The 15000-nt window shown below is 37.9% G+C and overlaps 2 protein-coding genes across 19 annotated transcripts in view; one reads left to right on the forward strand and one right to left on the reverse strand.

Moving 5' to 3' along the window:
* RpL22 (Ribosomal protein L22) overlaps positions 1–15000 on the forward strand; it is a 79363-nt gene that overhangs the window by 42992 nt on the left and 21371 nt on the right. The window lies entirely within an intron of this gene.
* The window catches only part of nSyb (neuronal Synaptobrevin), a 44253-nt gene that overhangs the window by 11796 nt on the left and 17457 nt on the right, over positions 1–15000 (reverse strand). For 3 of the 17 annotated variants that reach the window (XM_070135024.1, XM_027377592.2, XM_027377593.2), the window contains exons 2-6: positions 11973–12126; positions 7990–8068; positions 4136–4215; positions 3709–3760; positions 643–822 (exon numbers count right to left, since the gene is read on the reverse strand). In XM_070135024.1, the coding sequence (XP_069991125.1) occupies positions 686–822; positions 3709–3760; positions 4136–4215; positions 7990–8068; positions 11973–12126 (502 nt within the window). In that variant the 3' untranslated portion in view covers positions 643–685. Of the gene's footprint in view, positions 1–642; positions 823–2050; positions 2117–3708; positions 3761–4135; positions 4216–6147; positions 6227–6894; positions 6974–7989; positions 8069–10776; positions 10856–11972; positions 12127–15000 lie in introns of all 17 variants that reach the window. The other 14 variants (XM_070135026.1, XM_070135027.1, XM_070135033.1 and 11 more) reach the window with 9 other exon arrangements.

A 15000-nucleotide genomic window follows, 5' to 3' on the forward strand; every position in this document is an offset into this window, starting at 1 on the left:
CCCCTTAAGTATATAACCCTAAATTTATTGGGCGCACAATTTGGACTGAACAAGCATATATACAGTAGTATGTGCTCACAATTGGCATGACAAAGTGCATAAAAAGGCAATGCAAAACATGTGCAGAATAAAAGCATAACAAGTGGACGGAGCCATTCTAGCAGATGGCTACAACAAGCAGGCACATTCAAGCTTCATGCACAACCGTAAGCTGGCACCAGTGTCTCTCATGTAGGGCCTACAACCTTACTTTCCAGATTGTGTATAGTTGTCAAAGTGAGATTCTTTTTTGTAAAAAGAAAAAATTGAAGTGTTAAGTTACTGTTAAGTTATTATATAGTATTTTAATCAGAGTATGAAATACTCACTACCGATTAGTACAACTGCATATCGGGAAAGTTAGGTCATGTATAATTGAATCATTCCTCCAAAACCGAGGTAACCAGGCAACCACGCAACCTCCGCGAAAAATGGATGCTACCCCTAGTGTCATGTGATGGCGAGGTGACTGTATGTTCCTCGTTTCCAGCATTCTGTGTCTCTAACGGAGGCACCTTTGCATTCTGCCTTAAGTATAAATGTTTACAAATAGAGTGAAACTGCGTCCCATTGGACCATTCCCGTGAAGCGTAGAGCTGTTACCTCACAGTGGGTGAGAGGAGAGAGGTGACTCACTACACCTCGACTAAGCCCAACTTGACTGCAAAGAGTGAGGGGCGTTATTGGCGTTATTCATGATGTTGGCTGTTTGGTTGATGGGTTGAGCGTTATTGTTGACTACATTGTCCGTCTTGTTTTCATTTCCCTTTGGAAGGTAGGGCCCTTTGCACCGAAAAGAAGGCAGGAAAGGAAAAGTGGTGTGAATTTTATCAGTTCTCAAAGATATAATCAACTTCGAGAAGGGAGACAGGTGGGAGACAGGTACATAACTCCGTGACGATGGTGGTGTTGGAGAGAAAGTGATCGAGCCCCTCCCATGACGCTGCACATACCCAGCAAGACCAGCAACACTGCTAGCTCTGGCCCGAGTCTAAGGTAATAAGGTTTGTTAGTATCACTGGTCAAAATAAATATGTGAAAATGAAAAAAGGAAAGAAAGAAAAGGAAGGACGCCCCTCCTCCCCCCTGCATCATTTGTAGAGGTTCCTCGGTAACTGCCCATGCATGAGGAAGTCAGTCAGTCAGTCAGTGTGAGCCAAACAGTGTGAACAAGACTCCTTGCCCCCTCCAGAAATGGGGATCACAGCCTTATTAATTCTCTGTAGAAGGCTCAAAACTGCTGCATGTGTCACATATATGATATGTGAATGCCCTACACTAACAGACACCTGGGAGTGAGCTGTAGTTCATGGGTTACATTGGGCACAGGGACAAACTACCTACTAAAGGACTCTAATCTACAAAAAATTATCATCCCATTCTCAAGTGTGTGATCATAAGTTTTATTGGTGCCAATAAACTAATCCAAAAGTTTGGATCAATACAAAAAGGGATCACTATTCTTATTTCTTTAGGGTTTATTACAAGTGCAAAAGACAAAGTTTTATAGTACTCTAAAAACAAAATGGCTTTGGTCCCAGTGTTACCCATCAACAGCAGCTTTCACAAGTGCTGCTACTGCCAACCAACCACTACATCAACAGCTACACCAACACCAATTAGTTCACCAGAGCCACCAGCCCTCACCTTCATGGAGTTAACAATCCAATTAAATGCCTGTGAGTGAGCAAGAAACAGAATGTGTGTCATTAACAGAGGGCAATGATACAGTGCAATGCTAGGTATGGATAACACTAGAAAAACTTACCCGCCAACTGTGCTAGATGTGTATCCATTCCCATTGGCAAGTGTTTACTAATATCCGATCTACTACATTATCTGAGCATATGTATGTCACAGTTTATTGGTTTGTTAAGGTATCTGCTGGTACTCCATGAAGGAGAGAGTGTCTGTGTGAGCAACAATTAGTACACACGGTATTACAGACGTTTAGTACACACACGTTAATACACACACTAGAGCACCGTACATCCACCAATCAGAGCCTGACCTTGTTTTTTGTTTCAAGAGCGCACATACAGAAGACATTGATACACGACGATTTACATGAAGTTAACTATAAGAGAAAAATTTGGGGTTAGACTTCATGTTAATTTGTGGCATCAAAATTATAATATTTTATTTAAATTAAGAAAACCCCAAACAACCAAAATAATATAAAACACCAACACCATATTCAAGCTGAAACTACAGCAAGAACCCTCTTTCATCATCCAGTTATGTTCAAAATTCCTTAGTAGGTTATAGGCCTCTTGGGGGGGGGGGGACATGAAGATGGAGTGGGGTGGGAAGAGAAGGGATGAGATGGTGGAAGGGCAAGATGGGGGAAGGGAGGAAAGGAGGGGAAGGGCGAGATGGGGGTGGGGAGCGGTCGAGGAAAGGAAAAGGGACTGGGAGAGGGTTGGGGGAACAGAGGGAGCGGGAGAGGGAACAGCAAGAGAGATAATGGGAGAAGGCTCTTGCATGGCGATATTATTCAGGCAGTGACAAAGTTAGTAAAACTCATTCAACACATGTCATTAGTACAAGGCAAATGAAACCAGGTGCAGAAACCAAGCCACCCAACATATATTTCCTGCACCTGCACCTGCATTAATGAGAGAGGGTTCCACCATAGCAACACCAAACTTGTTACAAACACTGCTTGTCAGTAGCTCAAGTAAGCGTTAGTTGCACATGTTTGGGACGGAGGTTATCAGTCTCACAGGGTAAATGTTCAAAGCTGAATGTTAGGATCCCTTGGGTCAAAGGGGCTCAAACTCAATCACTACAAGAACATACAAAAAAAATATATATATATAAAAAATATATAACAATAATAAGAATAATCATTAGTAGCTTAAATATCATTTCATGACCCAAGAGGAGACATGTAATGCAAAACACAAATTTTCATCAAAGCAGCTGCATCCTAACTACCCTCTTGAACCTCATGGTTCCACACCAATGCAATTGTTTGAAAACCTGTTCTTTGCCCCCCAACCACTTCCTATGCAAACCAATCTGAAGCCTTCGAAGTTTATGCTCTTATCTTTTTTACCCCATGAAAGTAATTCTATCTATCTCTCCTATATAGAGAATTTAATGCCTCACTAAATACATGAGAACATAAAAATAATATCTATAAACGATGCTGTTTTAGATTCATTCTGCTTATCACACTTGTGGACCTGTCCAATTCGCCTTAGACTTTTTCAGTCTCAAACATTAAAGATTCAAAAGCATAAAACTTAACCAATATAATCTCTTTCCTTCTAAAAAATACAGACATTCAAATACTTGCATACAAACACATTAACCTTTAGAACTTCTATAGCTGTGTAACATAATGCTAAAAATAAACATTTGGGTAACCTGTGATGCTATGCTAAAGACTGAACAATACTGGAAGAACGGAAAAAAAGGAGGGAGAGAAAAAAAAAAATTATACATGTAGATTTCACAATATTTCTTGTGATTTCTTTGTCATCATCTTTTTGTCTTTTTTAATCATAGAACTTTTAGGAGAAATTTAACCCTAATGCCCTTCAGCACTATCTTACACATGCTAAACACACAAATTCCCTTCCCTCTACATTCGTCCCACCCTCAAGGAAAACTGTGCCAGGCCTAAGACGCACTTCCTTCCCCGCAAGCACCATTACTTACCAACAATGATGATGAGGACAATAAGACCGATGACTCCCATAATGATCATCATCTGTTAGGAGACATATGTATAGCACATTTTAATTATTGTATTCCAAAAGCATAGAGTTAGGATTTTTTTTTTTTTTGACAGGAAATAAATCATTCCTTCATGCCTATAAATAACTGCAAATATTTTACTCTCCATTTGAATGAATAACAAGTAGTCAAGCTAACAATATATCATAACTAATGCTCCATGTGTATGCTGATTGAAAGAAACAATTTCCACAAAGTATTAAAAAAATAGAATAAAAATGAAAAAAATAAAAAATAAAAAATATTTCATGATAATCTCCTTAAGTGCCAACATGTTCTCCTTTACGTTTTGACCAACAAGATAAAATTGTTTAAAACCTTATCACACAGTAAAAACAGTGATACAAACCTTAATGTTCTTCCACCACATTTTCCTCTTTAGTTTTCCAGCCTGCTGCTCAAACTGTGAGGCTCCCTGCTGAAGGGCATCTGTAGTACACCATAAAGATTAATATCAGGTAAAAACAACACTGACTTTTATACATTCATCTAATTATCCAAGGAAGTTTTCCAAGCAAATAGAGAAAAGTTCAATTCTTCATATCTTTACAAAAACTAAACTCTAAAAAAAAAGAAAAAAAAATCACATATAATTCAAGTGTGCATATCCTTCTTCAGTTAAACTCTACTGTGGCCTTATTATGAAATCCAAAATAGGATATTGATGTTGAAGATAAACAAAAGTGCCAATATACACATGTTTGGCAATTATTAGTTTCATTCTTGATGCCACACAAAAGCAAGCATTGCCAAGTAAAACAGTCATGCATGTGAAGAGGAAAATTGAAACCAAAATAACAGACTTTACAAAGAGTATTCCCAGACCGTGAGAAAACAAGACACTTGTGTTATTTGGGGTATTTACCAAATACAGAAATTTCCACTGAATAAAACAATAGTCCTGTAGTGGATGTGCTTCATGCATCTTATAATATCTCTTCCAATACAGGACCATTTTCCTGTTGCTACTCACTATCCCAAATACCAAATAAAGGTTATTCAAGTTACAGAAGAAGGTCACTGCATACTTTAGCACTGGTTTTTAATTACAATGTGTCTAAACCTTAGTTTCACAAGCAGAAGGGACTAAGTTCAATATTTATATTTGCATAACTTAAATGATTTCCCATTCAGTCACATAAGAAGAGTAAATCTATGCCTCTTATTTACTCAGGACCTGATCAGTAACTTAAATATTCCTCTAACACTACATCTACAAATTACTTTATATAAAGGTTAAAACAAGTCTCATTCCCACCAACTGAGTGTGTATGAAGGGTTGACAGGAAGATTTTTGGAAGAAACTAAATAATAAGAATACTTTCATAGTAAAATAATAAATTAGGAGGATAACTGAAAGTTTTACTCTAAAATCAATTTCTTAGCTGGAAAGAGGAGGCTCGCAAGAGAGCAGTGCCAATCTTTTCCACTCAGGACTTTCAGTTGCATGCCCTGCATATGGCACAACACTGAAAGCACTCAAAGTCTGTCTGCAGGAAGGTGAGATGTGCATTACACATTGACACCTACACAGAAATACAAAGGGGTAGGTTTCATACTTGTGCACTTGACTAATACAAATACCACCTTCTTTATCCTAAAAATTCTGAATATCTATTTATTTCCCTTCTTATTAACCCATATACCTCAAACTTTATCCTGATTATCAATATATCATTTATTATCATCATTCTTTTTTTTTCTTGCAAAAGCAATTGTTATCTTACCATAATGCTAGCACTTGCTTATGATTGAGAGAAAATGCAATGTATTTGCAAAATCAAGAATTCCAATAGATCGAAGGTAGCAAAAATTCAAAACAGTGTGTGCAGATCTAGACTTCACTGACACACAATGCACTACAGGATGTGCAGCATCATTCCCTCTAGAATCAGGTTGGGTCCTACTCTGATTCACATCAAGCTAAGAACAATATGGCAAGGGAAATGTCTATCAGCTTTGTGGGACTGTCAGTAATATTCCGACATTTCAGTATCATCACGACCTCAAATTCTATAAGTTATCTGAGGTGACAATTATAAAAAATGCCGCTCATAATGGACACCGGTAAACTATGTCATTCTGCAAGAAGCAATATCACAGACCCTACAAACCACAAAATGTGAGAAAGAAAAAAATTCTACACATGAAAATTTGATTGTAATCACATTAGGTCCACATTTGTTTAATACTGAATGTATTTATGCAGGATCATCAGTGATACATCTTACCATGACAGTAAAATCAAGTTTAACCGGACCATTTGCATGAGGTGAAGTAGTGTATATTTTGCAAACCAGAAAGGATATCTAGATTACATAGCAATTCCGCATTATCTAGCCATGAGCAAGCCCTTTATACCTGCGCGATCATCAAGCTCTGAGAGTTTCTGATCTCTCTCAAGCACCTTCTCCACGTTGGTTCTCATCATGTCCACCACCTAAACTTGCCAAAACAACAGTGTTCAGGAGAGGACAAACACAAAGAGAAAATTACAGTTCTCTGAGGGACAGAGGATATATGTGTACACATACACATATATACACATCAAAGTATATATATGTCTGCTCAATTTACACAACAGCCTGAAGGAAGGAATGAAAGAGGGAGTACTGTGTTATACATAAAAGACAAATAAATCAAATATACAAGTCCCCAAGAAAGAATAATGTTAAAAGCATCCAACAGCAGATTAAACAAAAATACATCTATATGTGGAACCACAACGGACAAAATAAAACATTTGCCAAATTAAATTCCACTACTGTGCTAAGTATTTCAAAGTTGCCTAATGTAATTCATATAATTTTTAAAGCCTACTGCCACCTGCTTAACAACTCAGCAGTTAATAGTGGGATATGCTAAGATGAAGCTTACATTTGGCAACCATGAGATGCCTCTACCAAGAAGTTCTATTGACAAGTACATTATCCAAAGTCAACTTGCTAGTTTATGTGACCAAAGTATTATGGCTATCTATTTTAAGCTCAAAGAATTGTGATGTAAGCATACTACTTGTCAAGACAACCTCAGAGTACATTTTGAAAACAAAGGAAACACATCTGGGCAGAGAAGCCGAGAAGTAAACAATGCCCAGTCTTAGGGTACCTGCACGATCATCCAGCTCAGATAGTTTCTGATCCCTTTCGAGGACCTTTTCCACGTTTGTCCGCATGATGTCCACAACCTATAGTCCATAAAAAATCCACCACACAGAAACAATGAGAAAAGGAAGTAGGAAAACAACATATCAGTTGCAGAAACAAATTTGAATCCCACACATTTATGAAGTGAATCCCACAGGAACTGATAACTAAACTTAAGACATTTCTTGCCAAAGCTTGTGTATGGCTGGAGACGGGGATTAAATATATGGTAATAAAAAGTATTCAAACAAGAAAGACATGTACAAACAGCCTTCTGAAAATAACAATCGTTAGTTACATGCATCAAACATTCTACCAAATACTACCAAAACATCTCTGCTGCTGTGGATAGACGTCACCTTTCAGCACTGACAAACTCTACACCTGCTCTGATCTATAAATCCTGAGGAAAAGGATTATGATAAGTCATGCTTTTCATTCATAACCACTCCAGAAAATCCTGCAGTATTAAGGGATAAAGTAAGTTTTAAATTCACAACTTTCCACGAGTTACTGGTACGTAATAGTAGAACTAATCTGAGTTTAGACAACCAGGTCACAATCATGATGGGGAGCTTCCCTACACAATATTTTCTGCCACTAGTTCTTTACTTTTCTTTTTAAGAGAGAGTGAAAGAGAAGAGCATAGAACTCTCCAAGTCAAACTTGAAATGTGGTAGAAAATTTCAGTAACAAGACAAAAGAATTCTAAATGAGCTTCTCCCTAACCCAGTACCACGCCACACAGACCAAAAATCACGAGCCAAGTCTAATCAAAGGGAGGAAGAATAGGGGAAAAGGTAAGAGAAAGAAATCTGCATGAATTGGGTCACATGAATGACACATTTTGCCACGGAAGTTCTTGTTAATCAATTACCATATTTCCCTTACAAATCTGAAGAGAACCCATACTTTTAGTTTGTGTTAATACTCTGGCCAGTACAAAGCAAAGAGTACAAGGAGTCAAGAATCCCTAAACCCTTCAAGTTAGGCGTGTAAGCAGGCAGGCAGGCTGGCAGATGACTGCCCCTTCACCAATACAATGTCACACTCTCACCTGCTCGGTCATCGAGTTCAGACAGTTTCTGATCACGTTCCAATACTCTTGCCACGTTGACTCGCATTATTCCCACAACCTGTTTAGCGCAAAGTGCAAGCAGTGCAAAATAATATATACATGAATAAAATACACTTTAAACTTAATCACTTCAATCTAAAAATCAAAAGAAAATGAAAACTAAACCTATACAAGTCTAGTCCCAACTTTTTTTTAGTGGTATGTACTAAATATCTGATTGGCATGCATAGTTCAACCTAACTGAAAACGACTTATTTGCACCTGAATAATGCTGTATACTGGTTCCCTATAGGCTTTTGACGTCTTCCATAGCATCAACTTTACAAGATACAACAATGCATATTCTAATTAATATAATTTTTCTCCACTTTCAAAATATCTAAACTACTACTTTTCATATATATATATATATATAACTATATCAACCATAGCTCTGAAGAAATAAAATTAAAGGTCTACTAAAGTATGAATGCAAAAGTAAAAAAAAAAACAGAAAATGATAACTTATTCAAAAATAATTCTTATTACGCTACATCACCAACTTTCTCCATGAATGTACCCAGCTTGGGGCCCTAAATCTGCTACACACTTTTTCCAAAGCTTAATTACTAATCTATTAATCTGTGCATTATACCTGGGAGACTGCAATGACAGATTTTCAACGGCCAGATCTACTCGCACAGCAAAAATGCTTTACTACAAAAACATTCCACAACAAGACATTCTAAATATATTGACTACAAAGGGATTTCTAAAAGGGTAAGAAATTACAAAAAAAAAAATAAATAAATAAAAAAAAATAATAATAATAAAAAAATAAATAAATAAATAAAAAACAATAAAAACCAATCCAAAATCATGCAATTAACATTATCAATTAGTTGTCAGAGAATGAGAAACTGTTAGAAAAAGGCTTTGCTGCATAAGTCCACTGGTTTATCGCAATCCACTGAACAACCCATCAATTGAGAGACGCATCTATAGGAGCAAGACAGAGCAATAGTGGCAACAATAGAAAGTGTGTAAGTGGGTGAGTGAGAGAGTGAGCAAGAGTGCATGTGTGAGAGAGAGAGAGAGAGAGAGAGAGAGAGAGAGAGAGAGAGAGAGAGAGAGAAAGAGAGAGAGAAAGAGAGAGAGAGAGAGAGAGAGAGAGAGAGAGAGAGAGGGAGAGAGAGAGAGAGAGGGAGGGGGGGAGAGAGAGAGAGAGAGAGGGAGAGGGGGAAAGAGGGAGAGAGAGAGAGAGAGAGAGAGAGAGAGAGAGAGAGAGAGAGAGAGAGAGAGAGAGAGAGAGAGAGAGAGAGAGAGAGAGAGAGAGAGAGAGAGAGAGAGAGAGAGAGAGAAAGAGAGAGAGAGTGGCAGTGGGAGTGGGAGTGGGAGTGGGAGTGAGAGTGAGAGTGAGAGTGAGAGTGAGAGTGAGAGTGAGAGTGAGAGTGAGAGAGTGAGAGTGGGAGTGAGAGTGAGAGTGAGAGTGAGAGTGAGAGTGAGAGAGAGAGAGAGAGAGAGAGAGAGAGAGAGAGAGAGAGAGAGAGAGAGAGAGATAGAGAGAGAGACAGAGAGAGTGAGAGCGAGAGAGTGAGAGTGAGAGTGAGAGTGAGAGTGAGAGTGAGTGTGAGAGAGAGTGAGAGAGAGTGAGAGTGAGTGTGAGAGAGAGTGAGAGTGAGTGTGAGAGAGAGTGAGAGTGAGTGTGAGAGAGAGTGAGAGTGAGTGTGAGAGAGAGTGAGAGTGAGTGTGAGAGAGAGTGAGAGTGAGTGTGAATAAGTGTGAGTAAGTGTGTGTGTTTGTGCACGTGCATGTGTGTGCGTGTGTGTTTGTGCGTGTGTGTTTGTGCATGTGCGTGTGTGTGTGCGTGTGTGTGTGCATCTGTGTGTCTGTGTTTGCATCTGTGTCTAAATCTGCGTCTATGTCTGTGTGTATCTACACACATCTACATCTACAAGTTTCTAAGTCTGTGTATGTGTCTGCATCTGTGCATGTGTGCCTGCATCTGTTCATGTGCATCCTCATCTGAGTGTCTGTGTTTGCATTAGTGTCTAAATGTGTGTGTCTATGTCTGTGTGCACGTATCTGCATCTGCATATGTCTGTGTCTGCACATGTGTGTCTATATCTGCATTTGTTTGTTTTCACATGTATGTGTCTGTGTGTGAGACAGACGAGACTTGTGTGTTCATGTGCATGGAGGGAGGATTTGTAAAATATCTATTCATAACCAAAGTGCCAAAATTTTAAACCACAATTCAAACTCCCAGTTTATATCAAACTCTTAATATCCCTATTCCGAGGAAAATGGAGAGTATTGATGAATGCCCAATTAATTATGCATTCATTTCTGAAGTATAGAGACAAAATGAAAACTCTGGCCCCTAAAAACTTGGGATAAGGTATACTTTTTCTGACCAAGGAGGTTAACTCTTAGATAAGACTTTCTTACACGTGCATTTATGAATACAAGTTACAGGGATGGCCTATGATCTGGAACTCTCCTAAACCCCACTAAGTTCCCACTTTATCAAGTCAATACTCCAATTCATTGACTAAATTTTCCCCTAATTTATTCTCTTTTTTATCTATCTATCTTTTATGAGGAATATATTCAGAATCTACTTCTATTCCTATTCAGTAATCAGATATTCATTCCTTACCAAATAGTTGACTTTCTTCAGACCCTCTTTGTCATCAAAACCAGAAAAAAAATTAAAGCCCTCCACCAGTGCTGACACACTGCCACTCTGAACTCAAGTGATGAAGCTCCCCAGAATATGCCTACCTGCACGCGCCTCAATTTCTGACAGTTTCCCTTCTCTGATCAGCACGAGTTCCATGTTCTTACGCATGACCATGGTCACCTGTTTGTCCATGGGAGAGAGCGACCAAACCCCTGGATTAAGTTCGACCACAGAACCACTTACTCTGAAGTTTATGAGGATACAAGTATCTACAGCAGTATTGTGGTTGGGTCTGCCTACCACATAAATTATAGAGAAAGTAACAACCGATTGAAGTTACAAAGTTTATTAGCACTTATGTTATCTGGGACAAAAAATGTATGCCCTTACACATTCACACAGCTGTACTTAATAGACAAGAACAGGGATTATAAGATCAATCACAGTGAAATCATTATAAAATTTCTGGTCAAGATGAAAATTGTGAAACAGGAAATACTGCACTCAAGACAACTGATCTTATTATCACTGCCAAATTCTAAGATTAGCTAAGAGGACATGATACATAATTCAAGGCATGCACAAAGGGGACAAGCCCTCTGAACTCAGCCTGGCCTGCCTAGCTAAACCACCTCAAAGTCTGCTCTGGTGACATATCAACCACTGGGTTCAGATCTTATCAGAATAATGATGGCAGCAGCATCAGACTCATTCCCATGTAGGTTATAGTCAGGCAAAAGCATTTCCTTCCTCTAAACTCAAGAGAACATTATACTCCTAGTCTTTGCTACATGAAAAGAAATTTACAAGCTATTATATGAAGATCCTGCTGTCTCCCCATGTCTCCTGCATTCATAAAATTGTTGCTATTGAGCATTACATATCTGATTTTGCATTCTGAAAAATAGAAGATTAAACTAGGTAGGCTGCCATACACCAAATATCTGAAAATATACTACAAACTTAAATGACCCTACCAAAAGTAACATCATGTAAATCCAAGAATTAATCAAAACCTATTTTCTCTACACAGAACCAGCTGACTAAACTTTAACCATTCTCTATCCTTTAATGAAAGAAAATTTAGTCCCCTTTTATCTATATACTGGCAAGTAGTGAATTCCCATAATTGTGTTAGACAGACACATCCTTCAATCATCTAGGCAGTCAGTACTAAAATTACTCCCCTAACATTCAAACAACATCACCCCACTGATAGTCCAACACAGGGGCTTACCTTACTCTACACCAGTTTTTATTTTCTAAATCTTTCCAACCATACTGATTTCCACCATACCTCATCGACTTGCGCCTGGGTCTGTTGAAGTCGTTTCTGTGCTGCCACCTGCTGGGGTCCTCGGGGTCCTCCCACAATCTCGCCATTCTCCCCCGTAGGAGGGGCCCCCTCTGGAGCAGCCCCCCCCGCTGCTGCTGCACCTCCTTCAGCAGACCTGCAACCAACCCAGTTTTCTTAGTAACACTAACACATCACATCTCTTAACAGTCAATTATACTTTACAGGGAATTTCCCCAAGGAGAAGAAGCCTTCATTATCAATAGGTATTACATATCCACAATTAGAGCAATAACGAAAATAAAAAACAAATTTATTTTCTTTAATAAATAAAGCATAATACAAGGTGCAGCGAGACATAGAACTCACTGTTACAAAAGTATTCCATAATATACATACATCAAAATAAAATCCAGTGGTAAATGAGGCATGAAATCATATTCACTAGACACTTGGCTAGTTGTAATAATAACAGCCTATAAAGGTAAAGCAAAATATTTCAAGCGTTTTTTTATATAGTACAGCTGTTGCGCACAAAAAGTAGAACATCTGAGGTCAGTAATGAGTAATTGCTTGAAGAATGCCTTCCAGCAACAGATCAAGTGCAATACACTATGCTTATAGTGTAAATGCTACTACATGGCAATACAGAACAAAGCAATAAGTGCTGACTTCAGTAAAAAAAAAAAAAAAAAAAAAAGGCACTGATCTTAAGTGTGATGTACTGCAGTCTCATACGTGACATCGGCCATTTCTAAAGTACATGTATAGCACATCCTTGTTCAAGTATCCAACCTACCCTCCTTCCCTAGTTCCATGGTCCAGCAAGTGTTACAGATGAGGTAAGGGAAAAATGTGAAAAAAATTATTTTTTTAACATGTAACACCAAGGAAAAATCTTTGCCCAAGGCTATCATGAAAAATGGAAAGTAAAAAAATCATATACATTTCACTTTTACACATCTTGGCCCTTGCTATCATCACAAAACAGTATCTATGAAAATAAATTCCTAAAGATGTGTACACATCTTATTGTTGGCGTTAATTACAGAAAAAAAGAATAGGAAGATCAAAGTCTTGAAAAAGTATCTAACTTTGTATCAAACAAAAAAGTTTTTTTCAAAAATGTTTCTCAAAATGTTTTAATCTTTTTATGAAGTATCACCTGCAGAGAGAGAGAAAAAATCATGCTCGTTTTTGTTCCTCGGTCTGTCTTCCATGAAGGAACAGCAAATAAATCTGTCTGAAACATGCCTCTTTTTATGTACAGTTCACATTTTACTCTACATCACCTGACACTTGCGCCATCTTCCAAATCCTATGGTGTATCATTTCCTTTCCTCCAAGCAATTTAGGACACCTTGTAGTGGCAACTTTTACATTGTTTCAAGAAGTATGTTACTCTCAAACCTATGCAAAGTGCATGTACCATTAACTCGTTGCCGCCGGGTGGCACATACGTACATGCCATGGCTGTTGTGGACCAAACGCCGGGGGGCATCATGTCATGCTCATTCCCGCGCCACTGGCTCATAGGACGAAGGTTGTTTTTCTCCGATAGTAACGGCTTCATTTATATGGTAAAGATTTTAGGCAATGGCACCTAAAATAAAGGTAAACCTTCAAAATTTTAATATTTTTATAAATTTTTGCAAAATAAAAGCTTTTAGGTGCTAAATGTCGCTCGCAAACTACCGATCGAGCCGGGCACAAACAGGGGAAACTGCCGATGCATGCACATAAGCCCATCCATACGTCCACTTGCCAAAATTTTTTCCCGTCGGAGATGGGTTAAGACCTCAGTTTTATTGATATTGTTTTTTCCATGTTATTCATCATACCTATTTATACAGTATATTACCCACTACCTTCACATTCTATCCCTCTTATAAAAAATAAATAAATAACATATAATCAATATAAATATTTCCAACTAGTACATAATACACCTATGAGTTTGAATGTTTTCTTGCTATACAGTACAGCAATATCATGGTGTTATCATCATATCATAATTTTCATTCGATTCACTCTACATATTCACTATTGACTCTATAATACTGTATTTGTTTATCTTTGCTGATATTTACAATACGCAGGATACCATTTACAATGAGAGCTTTATAACACAATTTGTTGATGAGTATATATAAGGGTTTTTCTATCCATACTTGTCCATAGTACAGCACATTCAAATTGGATTAACAGAGGAGAAAGAGCAAGAAAAATATTGAAAGGTTTCTTCCTTAGAATTACCCTTTTACTCTAACAGGTACATAAATGTTTGTTATCCACATCATTATACATATCCAAATGCTCATAACATCATTTTAGTATATGTTATTTTCTACCAGAAACAAACAAAACAGCAATTCAAACTGGCAACACTATTGATCTTCCAACAAGGCTACTTAGGCATTTATGAGCCTCAAAATAGTTTGGATGCCTATCTAGCCTGGTCTGTGTGAATGCCATATTTTTTATTTATGTATGCATTTAAATATCCCTTCTTATACTTTGGGACATTCTACCTACAGTTTATGTTCAGCCCCGTTGCTCCACTAACCTAGAAGACTGAATGGCTTCTTCCTACCATACTAGGTTTAAGCCATGTGTCTCTCTCTATACTGTTAAAAAGCAAAGAAAGTGAATACAATGTACAGCCAGTCAATTACCTTTACTAAATTCCTAATATTACAGAAAATAAAAAAGGAAACAAAGACATTCTATGACTGACTTCAATTTTGCAAGAGTGAAAGCACTTATTGCTAAAGTCATTTATAGACACATGTGATGAAAATGGGGGCACATGCAGTCCAAGCAAGGTCTATACTATACTTATTCATGGTTACTTAAACACAACTCAACCTTGAACTTCATGTTGCCTTTCATCTGCGCAAGTGGGATATACTTGAAACAGAACCTCATTTCCCATAAACTTTAAATTCATATCTACAACTTTCTTTAGCAGTTAACAAGAAGGGAAAGAAATGTATAACAAGCTTTCCATCCTTCCACACAGTTCTCTCTG

The sequence above is a fragment of the Penaeus vannamei genome, chromosome 20, assembly GCF_042767895.1.
Source record: "Penaeus vannamei isolate JL-2024 chromosome 20, ASM4276789v1, whole genome shotgun sequence".
NCBI classification, from domain to species: Eukaryota; Metazoa; Arthropoda; class Malacostraca; order Decapoda; family Penaeidae; genus Penaeus; species Penaeus vannamei.